Below are 20268 nucleotides of genomic sequence, written 5' to 3' on the forward strand. Positions count from 1 at the left end.
TATAAATAAGTGGAAAATAAAATTGATAATGTCATAATCTTTATATTATTGACTAGTAATCTTATAAAATCTATGATATACATGACACTGTGACCATACTGATTTAACTGTTTGCATTCAAAGTAATAATTTTTGTAAACAACTTAAGGAAACTGGATCTGTGGCATGTGCTTAGAATAAGTACAGAAATTGAGGAAAAGGTAGCTTATAGTAGAATCTAAGGGAAGAAAAGGTGTGATTTCCTCTGTAATCTTGCTTTGACTGTTCAACTCTATAGTAAAAGATACTGTAGTGACATTTCAGACAAGCCCTTTTCCCTAGAGCTTTACTAGTAAAGTTAAATGCTGATTATGATGCATTACTCAGCTAATGGAATATTTTTATCAGCATATGAATATAGTAATCCTTTAGGAAAGGTTTCCATAAAGTCAAATTTATTCACTACAGCATCAAAATTATTTTACAAATCTAAAGCAATTTTATTTATCCTACTTGAACTTTCTAGAAGTTACTTTTTATAGACTTTATGAGTTATTTGATATTTTGTAGATGCACAATACATATATATAACTGTGGTATAATATTATGCACATGTGTATTTATGCACCATATATTCATTAATGTGAATTTATACATAATATATGCATTCCTACATATGTATGTACATATAATATATATATTTATTAATATAGAACAAAAATTAAAATTTATTTTATTCCTCATACCAAATATTAACTCTTCACTTCTACATTCACTGTGACAAAAGGACTTATAACTCAGTTTGCTTCAATATACATTATTTTGGCTAAACTTAAAATTGTATAACCATGAAACTCATTCCTTTTTCCCAAATTGAATAATAACATTAAAATTTCCACTTTTCAGAATTTTATCCATAGAATAAGTCATCGAAATGCATTAACATTCTTTGGAGAAAATCAAATATCCAAATGGGAAATAAAGATTGATACAATTTGTTTTATTATATTGATTGTTTTAATACAACTTATAAGAGTTGTGATACTTAGAAAATCTTGAAGCCTTTCTAATGAGTATCTTGTTTCAACATTTTTGTTTTGCTAAATACAAATTATATTTAAACTTTTCTCAGTAGGAAAATTATATTCTATAGATTAAAACTCATCTAAATTTATTTTCACAAGAAAGTTCTAATGTAGATACTTTAGACACAGAGTGACTTCTTAAATAACAGAGCAGATGTAGGACACCATCTATTATGAAAATTGTCTTAATAAACTCATTATCACTAAGAAGTAATGCATGTAAAATAGCTGCTGAGGAATTATTATTCTACAGACTGCAGTAGTTGATAATAACAAGGGAAGATTATACTCTTAAGAAAAGAAGGTGTCATATTTCACTCCTCTGATCCTTCTGTTTTTATTGACAACCAAATACTAGGGAATCCATAAGATTATTGTACAAAATACTCCATTCCCTTAATGTTTTGCAAAACTTCACTTTGTTATATTGAAAATTTGTTATATATTGTTCACCCATTGTAAGTCTAAAACTCTGTATTAAATCTCCTCAGTATGCAATGTCTAAACTGCTACATGCAGACTTGTAATTTTAGGGATGGGGCAAATGAGGTTTAGAGTTTTGAGGATCTGATACTGCTTCGGTTTTGACATGAAAGAAAACCAAAAGTGACACATTCAAAGCAATTGGGTAGAGTTCAGCAACCGTGACAGCTGTTGTGCAAGAAAAGCCTAACTTTTCTCTCCCTGAGAGTGTGATCATCTTGCTTCTCTTATGCTACATACAGCGCTTGCCTGTCTCAGTCTTTGTTTGTGGCCCTGGTTATGCAAAGAGGCTGGCTGAATTTCTAATCCACATCATCAGGAACCTGAAGGTTTTTCTAGCTTTCTTGGGTATCCTTGGCAGGAAAACAAAGAACAGAGTGCTCATGGGCTCTAGCTATACAAAAGAAAAATTGATAAAAAAAGAAACAAGATACTAAATAAGTATTTTTACTCATCTGCCTACTTCAGAAGAGAAAAGCTAATACTTTCAAATCCTTGGTTTAATTTTGAAGATCTCAATCAGAAGTTCTAAAGTAATTATTTAGCAATCATATTCCTACTTAGGAAGCACTGAAAATCCATGATACCTATATATTTATTGAGTGTTTTTAATGTGACACACACCATGAGGATAAATTAAGAAGTGTTTTAACTACATTTTTACCCAAAAGATCATATGAAGAATTTCAGGTATAGGACCATTTCTTTGGTTTCCTCTTGTGTTAAGTCACATGAGATCTCAATTAGTTGCACATATTTTGATGAGTGCAATAACACCTTCAACAAATTCCCGATATTCCAAAATGTAGGTCAAACTTCCACATCAGAGAGAGTTAGCTCAGTTGCCTGTTTTCTCTGTAAAATTGAACTAATGCTTTCCCTCTTAATCTTTTCCCATCTGCAAAATGGGAAATTTCTACTTTAAAGTATCAATGTGTAAATTAGAGAGCATAATTTTAAAAATTAGCATTGTGCCTGACAGAGAATTAAGTAATAAATATTACTATTTTTCTCTATTAAACTGTATTGTTGGTCCTTGGACTCATATTTCTTTAATCATATACAGAGAATTTACAGTGACTTAGAACACAACAGGACAAAGGACATTTTAAAAAAGATTTGTATCCCTATCTTCCAATAAACTGCCTGACATTCAGTGGATGCTTCATAAATGTTTGAGTAAAAAATAAACATACAGTTTTTAATTAAGTTAATTTTCATTATAGTATGAAAAAAGAATTCAGCAAATTAGATTATTTGCTAGCTAGAGAAACTTCTATAAATAAATTAATATGGCAGCATATATAGGAGAGGGGTAAAACTCACAAGTTTTCAAATATTCACATGCTGTAGAATTGACTTTCATCTTTAGTATTCAATGAGTCTTAGCTGTCCATTTTTTATCCAAAAATCGTAAGCTCATTATGGACGCCAATTGTACAGGCACTTAAATTAGAAATCCAAATATGTGACTTTTGCTTTTTTCTACATAATCTTCCACACTGTAATTAGATAACTATTTAAAATAGAAAACAAAAGAATTAGCTGATAATTATTTATGTTTTATAGCATGTTTTAGGAATTAACAGTGCTTTGAAGCAACTCACCCATCTTCATAATCACATTTATAAATTGCAAAACTTGGTAAATTTACAACATGTTTTCAGTGAACTAATAATTTTCATATAAAAAAGAAAGTTGTCCTTATTTTAAAGGATAGAGAAACATTCTTTAATCAACTCCAGTATTAGAATATTCATCAAATTCAAAGAAGTAGGAATCTCTGGTCACTTGGTAATACCAATCATGCATAGGATTTAAGAAAATAATACGAAGATTACTGCTGGATACGTCTGCACTATAGAATTATCTGGGCCATCTCTATAAGAAAATGAAATGTCATGCATTTTACACATTTTATTAAGTTTGTTTAAATGGGGTTCTATATTTACAAAGCACTTAAAATAATAACTAGTGTAGGACTATCATATTATTCAAAGTAAATCACTCTCTAACTTAGAATTCCAAAAACAAGTTCAACTTCCCCAATCATGAATTTTCTGGAGAAAAATAAAGATTACTGGAATCAATTACTAGCCAAGAGTGGTGGTGCATACCTCAGCATATCCCAGCACTCAGGAAGCTGAAACAGGAGGATGGCTCCCAGCACTCAGGAAGCTGAAACAGGAGGATCACTTCAAGTCTGAGGCCAGCCTGGGCTACATAGTGAGTTCAAAACCAGTCTGAGTTACACAGTGAGACCTTGTCTAAAAAAAAAGAAAGAAAGAAAATCAGTTACTAAATGAAGGGTTCAGTATCGTGTCAATGATACTGTATGCAAAGGTGATCAGTCCTTCTCTACGAAATGACTAGGAAAACTGGGCATGACTAGGAGTTCTCTCCTGATTGCACACTCACCAGACTAGGTATCATTTACAAAGTAAAATGCACTTTGGTTAGCAAGTCTCTTTAATTAAGGTATTTACATGGTTTAGCTTAGGTGTGTGTGTTTGTGTGTGCGTGTGTGTGTGTGGTTGTGTATGTTTCATGTAAAAACTCTTCAGTAATTATTAGCCACTCATAAATGATTTCATTTTATAAGGATGTTCAAGATAATTCCTCATCCTGTTTTCTGACTCACTTGCTGGGAGACCTAAATGGGAGTGTCACAGCTGGAAGAAAACTGGGAGCTTCCCTTACGGACATGTTTTATAAGACTTAAAAGCCACGTAGCACAATTAATGCCAAAATACTGAACAATATTACCAAAACAGATTTGTATGATTTTTAAATCTATTAATTTATTTCTATTTTTTTGAAAAATTGTACAGCAAAAGAGTGTTGTCATTGAACCTTAGAGATCAAAGAAAAACTGTATAGAACTTTTCCTAAAAGACACAGTGGAATGTGGCTAAAAATGATGCAGAATATAGAGATATTTGATCTTGAATATTTCTGGTATTATGTAGAGATAAATACTGAATAGTCTTTAATTTCCTAGAATATTTTGGGAAGATTAATGTAATGGTCAAAGAAGATAATTTATGCTTCCCTAGAAAATTACTAATGGACATTTTTTTCAGTTACAGTCAGTGTTACCTAATTATTACTGCTTTAAATTATTTTTAATATTCTTTCAGCATCCAATATAGAACAATTTAATATATTTCTAAACATATTTATATCTATTTCATTATTAATTTCTAGCCACATAAAATTATATGTATGCAATAGTAAATATACCCTATTTCTCAAATTCTGAAACTGTAGAGTTACATAAAGACTTTCAAGTGTTTTGTAATTTCTCCTTTACAGTTCTACTTCTCTCATTATAGGAATCCCCATATGTTATGTACAAGAAAAATCATGAAATGTTTGAAGGAAATGACAAGTACGAAGGATATTGTGTAGATTTGGCGTCTGAAATTGCAAAACATATTGGTATCAAGTATAAAATTGCCATTGTCCCTGACGGGAAATATGGAGCAAGGGATGCAGACACAAAAATCTGGAATGGGATGGTAGGAGAACTTGTTTATGGGGTAAGCAAATTTATTGAAAAAACTACTTATATAAGCATGAAAGTTTTTGTCATTTGGGCTCAACTTTAAATGTCTTTTTTTTTTATTTACAGCTATGTTCTAAGATCCATGAATGGTATTCAAATATGTCCTTGTTTTCTTGAAAATATTCCAAAATAATGAAACTGACATTTAATAACCTCAAAGTCAGAAAAGGGATGAAAATTTAGAATATGCTCTCCCTTAAAAAACAAACAAAAACATAGATTTCAGGATCTGTAGTGACTATTCCCTTGAGTTTGATATTGCTACACCATAGAACTACATTATTAAATCTGTTATTTGGTGATAGTAAGAACAGATTTCTTTCAACAGTGTAATGTTGATTATTATTTTAGATAGTGATTTATATCTCTGTTGTTTGTAAATATTCTAAGTAATTGGTGATCACTATACTACTTTAGTTTCTACAAAATATCCATCAATAATTCAAGGTCTTTCACAGTTCTGCAGAACACAGTACCTTTAAACTTTATGTAACACCATCATTTTTCATGCTAGCATACATAATATAAAAGCAGAAATGTGTTTGAAACAAGGCTCCCACAAAGCATGCCATGCCCTCCCCTTGAGTGTGCCAGATATTGAGTGTACACCTGGATAGACAAGAGCACATACAGGGCTGTTGTTGCCATCCGAATGAACAAGAGTGAGATCACTCTCAGTGATCAAAATGAAACTGGCACTTATCCAATGCTAGAGATGATATGATATTTTTAAAGTCGAGAATCCAAACCTATAGCTCACAGTAAGTAACCTATTTGTCAGGTTACTGGAAAAGTACCATGTACTTGAAATACACTCTGGAATTTCTTGAAAGCCAATTCATATTTCACAGATTTCTTTCAAACCATACTCAGTCTGATTAATCCTCACAAGGCTCCTTTGAAATGATGAATGACACAGAGAGTCGTGTTTCCCCAGAAAAAAAAAGTAAAGATAGAAAGATTTAGAACATACCTGAAGTTCACAGAGAGACTCACTTCCCTAGTCTGCTGCAGAGCAATAGTTTCCTGATCCTGCATCTAGCTTTTCAGACCAGGAAGCAATGAACATTTTCTGTATGGTACAATACAGTGGCTAAAGCCCCAGTAGCAAGAGGAAATTGTTTGATGTTACAGAATAATTAGTTTTATATCCATAAGAAAGAATTGCTGGCTACTTAGGTGACCCTACATGAGGGAGAAAATGCAGTTTGAAAAAAAAAAAGCAAAACATATTTTAGCAGTTATATACTGATTTTTAAGTTCCAAAGAACAAAGATTTCCAATACACATCTGTTCTTTGGCTAATATTTTACACCTTTGAAACAGTAAGAAATTTTTATACATGGACTTTAAGTTGTTTTATGTTTGTTTGTTTATTGGTTGGTACTGGGGATTGAACTCAGGAACTTGTGCTTGCAAAGCAGGCAGCGGAATCACTAGGCTAAATCCCTGGCCCCATTATCTAAGTTTTTATAAGCACAGGTCATATATCTCATATGTAAAATGCATAGGGCTAGAAGAATTTCAGAATGGGAAGTTTTTTTTCAGATTTGAGGATTTGTACTTATATATAATATCAGGTGGGACTAGATTCAAGTCTCAGCACAAAATTTGTTTAACACACACCTTTTACTCTTTGCTTGAAGGTAACTGTATAAAATATTTTAAAATAGTGTTGTGCATGAAACAAACTTTCTGTACCTGGGTACATGTTTTGACTATAACCAATCACATGAAGTCAGGCATAGAATTTGATGTAACAAACATCATTTCAGGAATCAAAATTTCAGATTTTGAAGCATTTGAGATTTTAGGCATGCTCCATCTTTACAATAAATCAGTGCCCTCAAAAACTACTATTAAGTATTTCATCTAAAAACCATACTTGGATTACTAATTTGTTATAGGCAGCTTAACTAATATGAGTTACTTTCTGGGGCATTTGTTACGTATCTCTCCTCTAGAATCCTTACCCATTGGGCCACCCAGCTCCAACCCTTTGCAAGTGTTCTGACCATGTTTTATTTGGGGGGAGATTATTTAAGTGATTGAAACAAATGATTGGAAGACCGCAGGGTAATTTTAAAAAGCCTATAGGTAATATTCATGCTACAGTATCAAAGAGTCCCAAAGTCTGAGAGAAAAAAGCTAAGATAATGGTATTGGTAACATCATAATCTTTCTTCAGCCAGTCTGAGTGTTTAAAGATTCCAATCTCTGACACTTTAGTTGTTTGCTTTTGTCCCCAAGAAAATTTTCTTCTACGTTGCATACTTTTCACAGATTTGATACTTTTCTCTAGTGTCTACAAATTGTGTTTTAGCTGCTCAATGCTTTTCTTTCCTACTGCTAATGCATACATGAATTTCCTGGTCTTTAGGTAAAACTCAATTTACTTTTTTTCTCTGAACAACCTAGATGATTAATTTTGAATCCATTTTAATGATCAGCTTCAAATCCATTGCTTTTATTTCCTCTGCAAATTTGGCTACTATAATTGCTATGAATAGGTTGTGAAACATCACCACATAGGGATACAAAGGCTCAGAACATCTTATATTGTAAGGTCCTTTTTACAATCACACCTGTGCACTATAGCAAGTTTACTCTGATTTCCCATGGTGTACTGCTGCTATGGCCTTTCCTGGGCCTCTCTTCCTCCTCCTTCTCCTCCTCCTCTTTATCTAATTCCTCCTCCTCTTCCTCTTCTTTTTTTTTTTCTTTCTTTTCTTTTTTTTAAATGGGTGTTTGTGTCTTAATCCAAGGGAGTATTTCTCAAAGCACACTTCATGTCTCACTAGCACAAACACACCTGCAGTACATGTGAAAATGTTGGCAAACCAGGTTCACTCCAGCAGTACTGGAGAACACAAGTCTTACCCAACTCCTAAAAAAGACATTTTATGTACTTACTTGCTTTTGGGAATCACTGACAGTTATGAAACAAGACACACACAACATCCCCAGTGTTAGCAGAGAAAGTCCATGTGGATCCTGTTTTTTAACTAGTCTCTTTTAAAACTCACAAATCTCAGATATCAGGAGTATCTCTCAGTGGGCATTGCTGTCACCACCTTCATCCAACATTCATCTTCCATCACATCTATTTTTTCTGCGTTTGGAACACTTTCATTTATCTTCATGTGTCTTTCCTTTTAAGGTTCCCTTCTCCTTTAGTGGTAAATTGTATAAATGAAAATTTTCAAATAATTCTGTACAGAACAATGCAATATGTGAAAAGTAGTATTTCAAGTCAGTGAAAGGGCATATAATTCATTCATTCCTTTTTGAAAAGTAGGGCAATGACTTGGAAAATTAATAATCTTGCTATGGTTTATCATGAAATTTGCTAAATAAAATTTTAGATTGATTATAAATATGAGAATAAGAAGCGTATTTCTAAAGCATAAAACAAAAGGCTGAAAAAGAAAAGACTTTTATATAGATACAACAAAATGTAAAATATATGAAACACAAAACATAAATTAAAAATAAAATTATATATGTGTGTGTGTGTGTGTGTGTGTGTGTAATAGGAAAAGAGATAAATTTTTGCAAAGGAAAAGACCAAGAGCTTAAAGAAGGGAGGAAGAAAGGAGGAGAAGGAAAGGGAATGAAAAACAAGAATTAAATTGTGTTATGCACATGTACCTTCTCCCCATGACAAATGGAATCATTATGTAATGCAAATATGTGCTAATAAAACCTACACATTACTTTAAAATGCAGTGAATTAAGTTATGGAAATAGAACAGTTGATGAATGGGGAAAGTATTTGCAACATATGTGGAAAATAAAAGTTGAAAGTTAAATTTGTTCTAAACCATTAACAATTGGGACAGCCATCAGTTAATGCCCCTTATGGAACAATGGGATCACAGTATGATAGCTAATGTATAAAAGAGGAAAACTGAGCTACTTATTTTGTAAAAACAAACTCCATTTAGTACAGTGAATTACTTTAAAGAACATTGGCACAAGATAAATGAGAATAAACAGGAAGTTTCCAAGGATTGAGGCAGCATGTATTGTTTCATGTATTGTTGGTGACAGAAGACATTTGCATTGTCTTTCTGGAGAAATGTAAGGCGAAATGCATCACAAACATTGAAAAGGTCATTACCATTTACACCAGAAATTCCTTTTCTAGATTTTTTTTGTTAATTGCTGGAGCTTGGACACAGGCTCTCATTCATGGTAGGCAAGCAGATTACCACCAAGATACAACTCCAACTCCGGAAATGTACTTTAAATAACCATGATGGGTGTGCAAACTTGTCTTTAAAAATGTTCCTAGCCACCACTTTAAATTGTACAAAACTAGAAATAGTATAAATATCTCACAAGATAAGAATTTTAGTATATTTTGATCTTTTCACTCGATAAACTATTTGAAAGCTTTGAAATTTATTTTTAATCTATATATTGAAATGGAAAAATGTTCATCATATTCTTTGAGAAGACAAAAGCCATTATAAAACATAATATTTTTGTATTATTTTATTTTTTAAAAAAACAAAATATTTATAGAGCAAAGACTAGTGGGGCTAAAAAAAAGAACAAAGATGTATCATGTAGAGGTACAAATTCCCAATGATGAATGTCACCATATTGTATACCTAAAATGTACCAATGAACTTAATGAATGAAAAAAAAGGTAGAAAAGGAGGATAAGATAACTCATCTTAATTTGTTGACTCTATCATTATAATATTCTAATTTTTCTGTAGCTAGTTCATATATCATTTGTGTAAAGAAAATTATACAATGGGAAAATAATAAAAAAATAGGAAGATAATAGTTTCCCTCAATACTTCTAGCTCTCGCATATGTGGACATTTATGAGGAAAATGCTTGAAGGTATAAGATCTGCTCTCAGTCCCCCAGTAGACAGGCTGACTGCAGGGTGGTGCCCTGTCCGTCCCCACTGTCCACCAGCCTTGTGTTGAGCAGGGATTATACCATCAACTCAGGAGCTCCAGGGTATATAAAAGTGAAAGTAATCATGACAGCCTCTCATGTGTATGATTTTGTTTCTGACTCCATTTTAATTTCAAATGTTTTTCTTTTAAAATAAATAATTAAAACTTTTTTATTTGGGGAGCATACGACAGTTTAGTTTTTGCAACACATTTTATTTCATTTGATTTTAGAGATGACATGATTTAACAGGCTCAGATTCCAGAGCTACCATAGGTGTAAAAGTCATCTTTATGTGACTTAACTCCATCGTCTACAAGACAGTGAAAAATATAAGATTGTTGGGAAATTTAAATGGGTCATTTTAAAGAAGCAAAAAGCTTCTAAAAAAATTCTCAAAATCACAAAACTGGAAAAGGAGGCTGGTTTCTTCTGATCATAATATCAGAATGGAAGCTACTGTGTTCCAAAGTCTTTTTAAAAAATGGAAGCAGAAAATCAAAGTATGTGCAAAGCAAGGAACAAATGCTAATTTCCAGATTTTCGTGTGTGCACTGAACTGGAAAATGTTTTCAAACAATGAGTTTTCTTTTATCATACAAACACAGACACAGTTTTCTGGTAGTTGGAAAGGAATAAATAAGAAAGGACTGTTTGAAATTTACAATTTGTCTTATTAAGGGATGGCTAAGTAATGAATCAGGGGCAGCATTCCAAATGAAACAGAAAAGACTGCTGCATAGCCACATTTCTGCCAAGAAATTCAGAAATTCAGCCATATGGAAAGACTATTAAGTCTTTCTCTCTGCCCTGTCTCAGATCCTTAGAGTAATAACAGTAATGTGAGTTCAAGTTACTTCTGCTTAACCTCTCTGTGTTTCTTATCTCTTTATCTAGGTGACAGCACTAATAAGAAATATTTTGTGCAATTTAAGTAATATCTTATGGAAACAAATTACCATGCATGTATTTATTTATAATTGGGGTTATTTTTTCACTTTGGTGCTCAACAGAAGTGTAGAGTGAGTGAATGACTAGTTAACTTTGAGTGGGTCACTCCAGTGCTCATTGCCTCACGAAATGCACTAATCTATGTGTTTCCCTATGTCTTTTCTCTTACAGAAAGCAGAGATTGCTATTGCCCCCCTGACAATCACTTTGGTACGAGAAGAGGTCATTGACTTCTCTAAACCCTTCATGAGTTTGGGTATATCTATCATGATCAAAAAGCCTCAAAAATCTAAACCAGGAGTGTTTTCATTCTTGGATCCTCTTGCTTATGAGATTTGGATGTGCATAGTTTTTGCCTACATTGGTGTCAGCGTGGTCTTGTTCCTAGTGAGTAGATTTAGCCCATATGAGTGGCACACAGAAGAGCCAGAGGATGGAAAGGAAGGACCCAGTGACCAGCCTCCCAATGAGTTTGGCATCTTTAACAGCCTCTGGTTTTCCCTGGGTGCTTTTATGCAGCAAGGATGTGACATTTCACCCAGGTTAGTTTCAAAACTCACATTTCTCACCAATTTCTCAGTAATTCTGAATGTTGTAGGGAGTATCTCTCTATGTGTTCTTCTCTTGAAGGCAGAGCACAATTCTAAATAGGATAAATTTGCAATTCCCAAATTAACTAAAGTATATCCATAGCCAATTTCTTCTAAGCTGGCACAAAACACAGATTACTGCACAACATAGATTAAGTTTCTCAATAGAAAAGTCAATATTCAACCCATGGGAACTCTCAAAAATTATTTTATACCAATATTGCATTCAGTGGTTTCACAGATGAAAATTATGCTGGTGGTGCACGCCTGTAATCCCAGCATTCTGGGAGGCTGAGGCAGGAGAATAGCAAACTTGAATGAACCCAGTCTAGGCAATTTAATGACTTAGAAAGACCTTTATCTCAAAATCTTAGAAAGGGGTGGGGATGTATCTTACTGTAAAGGCTCCGGGTTTTCACTAATGAAAAAAATTTAAAGTGTAGAAGTATTTATTTTGACTCCTTTTCAAAAGCAAATATTGTTGCTGTTGTTACTATTGTTTTCCATTGTCAAAAATTAATGTTGAACTTAATATTCAACTCAAGTAGCTTAGCGAAGATATGTCATGGAATTTCCTAAAAGCTAAGTCAATGTAATTTGTACCAGATATATTGTTTTACATAACAACACATAAATAAGCTAAGCAGTACAAAAAAAAGTAAGCGATGTAATATATGCAAGTTGCATAGAAATGCTTTTCAGCACCTGGGTGTTCATGGATCCCTTCCATTAGATACCATTACTCAGTTTTTGTGTTCCTAAAAATTAGCTTATCTCCTATTGCAAGAAAATTTCCTGAATCCTCCCACAAAGAAAATAGCTAAAATTATGAGAAGCAACATGTTGAATTAAATTTTGATTTTATATTAGCATCATAAATTCACTTTTTCAAAAAGTAGTATTTTAACTACAGTGTAGCCATGTACTTCAGAAGATCTAGGAAAACTATAAATGTCCTTATATTCCAATAACATAAGAATCTGAATCAATAGCTTTCCATTAAAGAAATTAGAAAGAATCAAAGCAAATAAGTAATTGTTTTAAAACTAAGATTCAGTGAATAGTAAGTTAAAAGCCAATGGGTGTCACTTTTATATTAACAAGCAGTAAGGGAACACTTCAAAGTCAGAAGTACCTTGGAAAATATTGAATGATCTTTCACATTTTAAAAAATCCGTGTGTGTGTGTGTGTGTGTGTGTGTGTGTGTGTGTGTGTTTTCTGGAGACTGAACCCAGGACCTTTACACAGAGCTACATCCTTAGCCCTTATTTATTTTTTATTTTGATAGAGGGCCTTGCTAAATCATTAAGGTGCCTAAGCTGGGTTTGACCTAAGATTCTTCTGCTTAAGCCTGCAGAAAGGCTGGGATTACACACGAATTTTTTTTTTTAATCTAAGAACAAATTTGCTAAAAGAATTTAGAATAGTTTGATGATCTCAGTGAGTGGAATCACTACGAATACTCCTTGGATCTTTGTAGGGACTGATTTTAACTTCTCTTCTGTACTCATATTCATTTTTGATAGCCAGAGAGAGAATGAAGGAAGAAATATTTTGTACCAGGATATAAAGATAATTTAAGATATATCTCATCCTCTACTCATTTCAATAATTGAATATCAAATGCAAAAAGTCCTAAATATGGTTACTTCGAAACCAACCCTAGGCTCTCATCTTGTCCAGCCTCACATGAGCTTGGCCTCATTCACCCTGGGCAGGCCTCTCACTGAAGCTCAAGACAGTGTCTCCTCTCAGTCTCAAAAAGGTAGCTGCCTACTTGTGTTGAATCTAAGACCCCATCACTGTCCAGATGTATTGCTATTTTAAGTATCACTATGAGATGAAACAATGACCCTATATTTTATCTCATCAATCTTAGGCTGTAACCTAATTTCAGGGACCCTAAAATATGAGGAAGATAGGATAATAATGATTTTTTTAAGTAAGTGCACCTCTTCTCTATCTGAAGAAAAATCATTAAATTCCATGTTTCTGCCATTAAACAATAAATAAAAAAGGTTTCCATACTTTCAGTGGTATATATATATATATATTAAATATAAAATAAAAGACTTTGGATTATACAGAAATATTAAAATCTTTCTTTTTTTAATTGAGTTTATTGGTACATTTTAGGGATACAGTACAGTTACATTCATTATTGGGATCTTGTACCTTCACATGTCAGGTCTTGGTTCTCATTTTTCCCCTTGTCCCTGCCTTCCCTTCACCCCCTCCTCCCCTCCCCATTTACAAACATTTGATTTCCATCTTTTCATTTTCTCACATTTTTTTCTTTTCCCTTATTACCCTTCCCCTACCTATCCCACCTTCCCTACACCTTTAGCCCTTTTCTTCCCATTTCACAATGTCAGTTATCTCATTAGGATCTTATGTACTATTACAGTTTATTCACACCAAAGAAACTATTTGGTATTTATTTACACATGTGACTTATTTATTTCACTTAGGAGTATATCCTCAATATGTATCCATTTTCCTATGAATGAGAAAACAAAAAAATATTTGCAATTGCTGTTTGTTTGTTTGTTTGTTTGTTTGTTTTTTCCAGTACTGGGAATAGAACTCAGGACGTTGCACTTGCCAAGCAGGGGGCCACTGAGCTACGTTCCTGGCCCTGCAATTGTTATTTTTAAGAATGCTTAATGAAATTGGTATTTCTTCTCTCTGTATGTTTGTTAGAAAAAGGAAAATGTCAATTATATTATTCATGTTTAGATCCCTCTCAGGTCGAATTGTTGGAGGTGTTTGGTGGTTCTTCACCCTCATCATTATATCATCTTATACTGCTAACTTGGCTGCTTTCCTGACTGTTGAGCGAATGGTCTCCCCCATAGAAAGTGCAGAAGACCTGGCCAAACAAACAGAAATTGCCTATGGAACACTGGATTCAGGGTCAACGAAAGAATTCTTTAGAGTAAGTTAAGGGAAAAACTAATGATGATGTATGTTCATAATTTTGAAATCCAGGCTATTTTTCCAAGAATCATAGAAATTCTGCACACATAATGGTAACAGCTATTTTTAAAGCTAATACTTCCTGGATTTTATCATCACTTTAACTTGGAAACGCTTATCAATTGATTTACACTGCAAGTGGAACCTTCTCTAAGGAACAATAACAGTGAAAATCTAATTAAAGCAAGTTTATAATGTAATTTTTCCAAAGCTTTCTTTCCAGTGTTGACAATGCTATGATAATACCGGATTGCACAAGATTGGATTTATGTGTGCTTTTGGACTAAGAGTATAAAAATGAAAGCACACTTTACTATTTTCATTTCATTAATACTTTTTTGTAGCATGTAATGTTTCTGTTGCTTGTGGGGAATTGGTAAATGCAACTAATATACATTAATTCCTTTTTTCATCTTCTTTCCCTCTCCTTTCTCCTCCCTCTATCCATCTATTGATTTCCCCATTTGTTTCTTTTCTTCTCTCTTTTTTCTTTCTTTTTCTTTCCTTCTTTCCGCGCATGTCTCCAGAGTTTACATTCCTTGTGTTGAGTTGCCACATGTATATAACACATCTTTTTTTTTGGTACCAGGGATCGAACTCAGGCCTTTGTGCTTTCGAGGCAGGCACCAGAACCACTAAGCTAAATTTCCACCCCAGTATAGCACATCTTAACTCACTTTTTTCATCCCTTTTTCTTCCCTTCTCTCATCCTCCCTCTTCCTCTTGATTCCCCTCCTCTTTGAGAAAGATCTTTTACTTCCTATTATCTTTGATTTCACTCTCTGGATTTCTCGTATAAGAGAAGACATCTAATATTTAAGCTTGTGTGTGTGACTTATTTCACTTAACATTAGGGTCTTAAAATTTCCCTACATATAACTCAAGTTTATCTTTCTTTTTGGCAGAGTAATACTTCATTGTGTATAAATATCCCATTTTCTTGATCCATTCATCTGTCGATGGACATACAGGCTCTTTCCAAGATTTAGCTATTATAAATTGTGCTTCTATAAATATCGGTATGCATGTTTCACTATAATATGATATATAACCTAAAATGGGAATAATTGGGTCAAATGGAATTGCTAGTTTCAGTTTTTTTATGAATCTCCACATTGATTTCTGTAATGGCTCTGCTAGTTTACATTCCCACCAGCAGTATAGAAGAGTTCATTTTTTCCTGCAGCCTTGACAGCATTCATTATTATTTGATTTCTTAGCTATAGACATTCTTTCTAGGGTAAGATGCAATTTTCATGTTGCTTTAATTTGCATTTCTCTAATGAGCAGCGATATCAAGCATTTCTTCATGTATTTATTGATCATTTGTACTTTTTCTTCTGTGAGGTGTCGATTTCACTTGCCCATTTTTTATTGGGTCTTTTATTTTGTAACGTCTAATATTTTTTAGTTTTTTATATATAGTCTAGATATTAGTCCTCTGTGAAATAAAAGGTAAACCTTTTTTTCATTCTGTCACTTGCCTCTTCATTCTGTTGTTTTTTTTTTTTTTTTTCCTTTGCTGCGCAGAAGCTTCTTAATTTGATGCAATCTCATTTGTTGATTCTTGGTACTACAGTATTTCCTGTACAATCAGGTTCTATTCAGAAAGTCCTTTCCTACATCTATGGCTTCATCTATAAGTTCATATAAAACTAGATCCTTAATTACAGATTTTGCTACTTTTACGAGATACATTATTCTGTAATATGTTTTGTATCAATTATTTTTAAAGCAACATGGTTGCTTTCTCATAGAAGGATAGCAGCAAGAACGCGATTCTCTGCTTTGCAGTCAGTTTTCAAATTGATAAAATTTTACTATCTAGGTAGATAGAATTCCTTTGCCTTTCCATAAGTATAGCACAAGTTTTTGTGGTTGCTGTTGTTGTCGTTGTTTGTAGTTATTTGTGCCATTACAAGTTTGAGTTTTCCGATCAGTGAACACTTTTTCTATTTTGGTTCTTTATAAATCCAGACATACAAACATGATGATATCTCATCACAGAAAAAGAGTTCATTGTGTAATTTCAGAACTGGAAACTGAAAGAGGCCAGAGATACTTTCATAAAATTTGAAGTAGATAATAATAAGCACATTTTATATTTGCCATAGATAATCTAATGACTAGAATATTCAGTGGCTTAAAAAACATGATACGTTTCACCATTTCCTAGGCTTTCATATAAAAGTACTGGCTTTTCAATATCCATAACTATATACATTAGATTTAGAGATTGAGGTTATTTATTTAGGTAATTTAGAGATTACATTTTCACTTCAAATATGTACATTTATAATTTTCTCACTTAGCTTGAAAAATAAAAACGACATAATGTGCTACTTCTTAAGCCAGTTTTAAATTTTATGTTCTTGAATTTCACTAAGATACCCTTTTTTAAAAAAAGCTTTGATTTTAATATACTACAGATGTTTACATAAACCAAATCAAACAAAAAATTGCTCAGAAACTCAGTTGAACCCATTCTTGGGCATTGCTTTAAAAAGAAACCAATGAAGGGCTGAGGATTTAGCTCAGCAGTTCGGTGGCCTGCCTTGCAAGCGCAAGGACCGAAGTTCAATCCCCGGTACCAAAAAAAATAAAAAAACAAAAACAAATAAAAAGAAACCAATGAATAACATAGTTGTCAATAATTTGGAACACGTTAGTAGATGTAACAAAATGAATACACTTTTTAAAATATTAGTAGATATTTTTAAATCTTTGTCTTGACAGTGTATTTATTAACAATATTCCCAAATCCAATTAATTTATTGAACTATTTTTAACTTAGTGTGCATATCCTCAGCTCCCCACTTAATAATAGAAACACAAGTCTATACCGCCTTTTCACGTAATTTCAGCATATGGCTGAAAACCTGTCACTTTGAAATTGCTTCCACCCAGAAGTAAGTAGGTAAAATTTACTGTTTTTACCTAGAAACCATTCTGTATATGCCTCAAAATAGAAAGTAAGTTTTTACTATCACTTGCATTTTGCTGGAAAGTGATGACTGATTGTCATTTAATAAAGGAAATATTTGCAAGCTTATCATTATGCCTTGTGCGATAAAGGAAAAATGAAATGTCATGTTGGCTCCCTGAAAATGTTTCAAAAATAACTCACTGTGAAGCTCTTTAGCATCAAGCACACTGAAAATATTTATTTCTAAACTTTAGAAAGTTTTTAAAAAGCTATTCCAGTTCTAAAAACTGGTGAGGCAGATAAGATATTGATAAGAAATGCAGGAACGATGGTGGCTGCGTCCTAAATTTAGAGTCTTCCCTATAAACTGTACAAGCATCAGGCCTTGTTTGCTTTCTCTCCTACTCAACTTCAATTTTTAAATTGGAAGGTTTTTATAAGTATAGGTATTTATTGTTGCACAACCCTCCGATCCCTAATGGGACAAGAAAATAATTTCCCTTGGCAGCATACTTTCAGCACCGCATAAATTTGGGTTTTCTGATTAAAAAAAAAAATCTCATTCATTCCAACCAGATTTCCTTCTCTCCTTTCCCATACATGATGACCTGGTTTAAATAAGCCATTTGTCTGATGGGCTGAGGAAACAGAATGTGAAGGGTATTTTTGTGCTTGTCAAAAATGTTTTCTCACAGAAGCACAGTAATGGCACATCTGTCAGCTGAAAAAAAAGAATTAGGCCATGGGAGATAATTACATCTGAATTCAACATGCATTAGTTTTGCCCTTTTGAAACTCGATTCGCTTCATGTTCTGTGCACCTTTTAAGTACAAGCAGTCATTTAAGGAGTGTCTGTACTTGTCACTTAATGACAGCCTTGCTGTTTGGGTACTGTTACATTATACACCTGATTCAAACACACTGATTTTCATCTCAATACAGATTTTATCTTGTGTCTGTTCCAATCATCAGTGAAATCATAAATGCATAAAGGAGGTAGATTACTATATCAGGGTATAGCATATTATCAAATAACACACTGATGAACTCTCACTAGAACATCAGACTTGCTGCATAATCTGCTAGCAGAAAGAAGGAATTCACCTGGTAGCAATGTAAATATTAACTAAAATGTGTGATATTTATTCGTAGTTTCTTTTAAAATAAGATATGGGAAAATACTTCGTTTTTGAGAAATTAAAAGAATAAAACTCCAGGAAATGTTTTAACTAATAAAATACTGTTTTAAATCAGAGTTCCCTAAACATTAAATTTCACAATATGGATCAGGAACTAATTTTCTAATTGCGAAAAAATAATGACTTTTATCGTCTTTGCTTATTTCCTTGAGTATATTTACTTTCTTCACCTGACTTGTTAAATAGTATACTGCAGTTGAAGGCTTACAGCCTTAAATATTCTTTTGTTGCTGTTTTTATGAGCTCACTGGATCTGCAGGAATTTCCTCCTTGAGCCAGTCTCATCAGATATATAAATATTTGTTTGTCTTCACCTCATAGCAAGCACTGTCTCACGGTCTCACACCATAACACAAGGACACTGTTTTGAGTCCTTCATCCCTTCCCCATGTGTAATAATCATATCAAGCTGTGCCCCTTGAAATCAGAATCAGAATTTTCAAATATTAACATGTTTGCAAAGCAAGATACTTTTTTTCTTCAAAAATGATGCTTTCTTTTATTTTCTACTGAGACTCAATTTCACACTTTCAATTGTTCCTAAGGCTTCCTAAATTTAGCATAACTAGCTAAATTTAGGATACAGATTCCTTTCGTCCACCTTTTAAAGAAATTTAATCAAATCATTTTGTGCTTAAGTTATACATAATTCAATATAGTTAAACAAATGTAGCAGTAATTTTCCTCACATAAATGGACTCTTTAAAAATATCAAGGACCTACAAGTACTAAGCTGTAAAACTACTTTTTCCATTTTGCTATGTTAGCTCTGTTTAACTGCTCTCCTCTTTTAGTACTCATATTGATTTTATTTTTTCTGCTTTCAAAATATTATACATAGTAAAATCTACAATATATGTGGGACCATGTACCTTTTAGAGTGATCCTCTCAAGTCATAAATATATTAAAAAGTGATTATGTATCTTAAAGATTTGTTTGTTAATACTTACCTGATTCCCGATCATCACAACAGATATATAAGAACAATCTTTTATCACATTATCCAGAAAGTTAATATTTCTGAGAAGTCATTGTAAAGTAAGAGAGTTGATTTTTCTGGAACAGAACCCTACTTTTATTTATTTATTTTTAAAGAGACAAGAGAAGGATTCATTAGAGGTATTTAATATTTAGATATTAGAAGGTTTATAGAGGTAAATATAAGACACACTCAAAGGCACAGTGGGGTTGATCAGAGAAATGAGGCACCAGAACTCTATGCGTAGGTGGGATAAATGAGGCCTAACTTCATGGCCTCCCTAATGGATCAGCTGAGGTTGTGAACCCTTCCCTTGTCTGAGAAGCAAGAGAAGATTTCTAGTTGAAATTCAACTGAATCTAGTGTCAGCATAAAATTTCCTAATTATGAGGATTTCTGTAGCCAGAAGTAACCTGTAGATACCTAAACACACACATACACCCATCACAATCTCTATATTTTGATATATTTTTCAAGTGTTCATAACATTGAAACATTTCCTAAGACAATAAAGAATATAGGGCCAAGGATTTAACTCAGTGGTGCCTCCACCTGCCTCGCAAGCACAAGGACCCGAGTTCAATCCCCAGTAAAAAAAAAAAAAAA

At 33.0% G+C, this 20268-nt stretch overlaps 1 protein-coding gene across 6 annotated transcripts in view; it reads left to right on the forward strand.

The window, feature by feature from the left end:
• The window catches only part of Gria4 (glutamate ionotropic receptor AMPA type subunit 4), a 340666-nt gene that overhangs the window by 274590 nt on the left and 45808 nt on the right, over positions 1–20268 (forward strand). For all 6 annotated transcript variants that reach the window (XM_010642079.3, XM_010642075.3, XM_010642076.1 and 3 more), the window contains 3 exons: positions 4883–5089; positions 11158–11528; positions 14317–14515. In XM_010642079.3, the coding sequence (XP_010640381.1) occupies positions 4883–5089; positions 11158–11528; positions 14317–14515 (777 nt within the window). The remainder of the gene's footprint in view (positions 1–4882; positions 5090–11157; positions 11529–14316; positions 14516–20268) is intronic.

The sequence above is a fragment of the Fukomys damarensis genome, unplaced genomic scaffold (assembly GCF_012274545.1).
Source record: "Fukomys damarensis isolate Sample0158 unplaced genomic scaffold, DMR_v1.0_HiC HiC_scaffold_16, whole genome shotgun sequence".
Classification (NCBI taxonomy): Eukaryota; Metazoa; Chordata; class Mammalia; order Rodentia; family Bathyergidae; genus Fukomys; species Fukomys damarensis.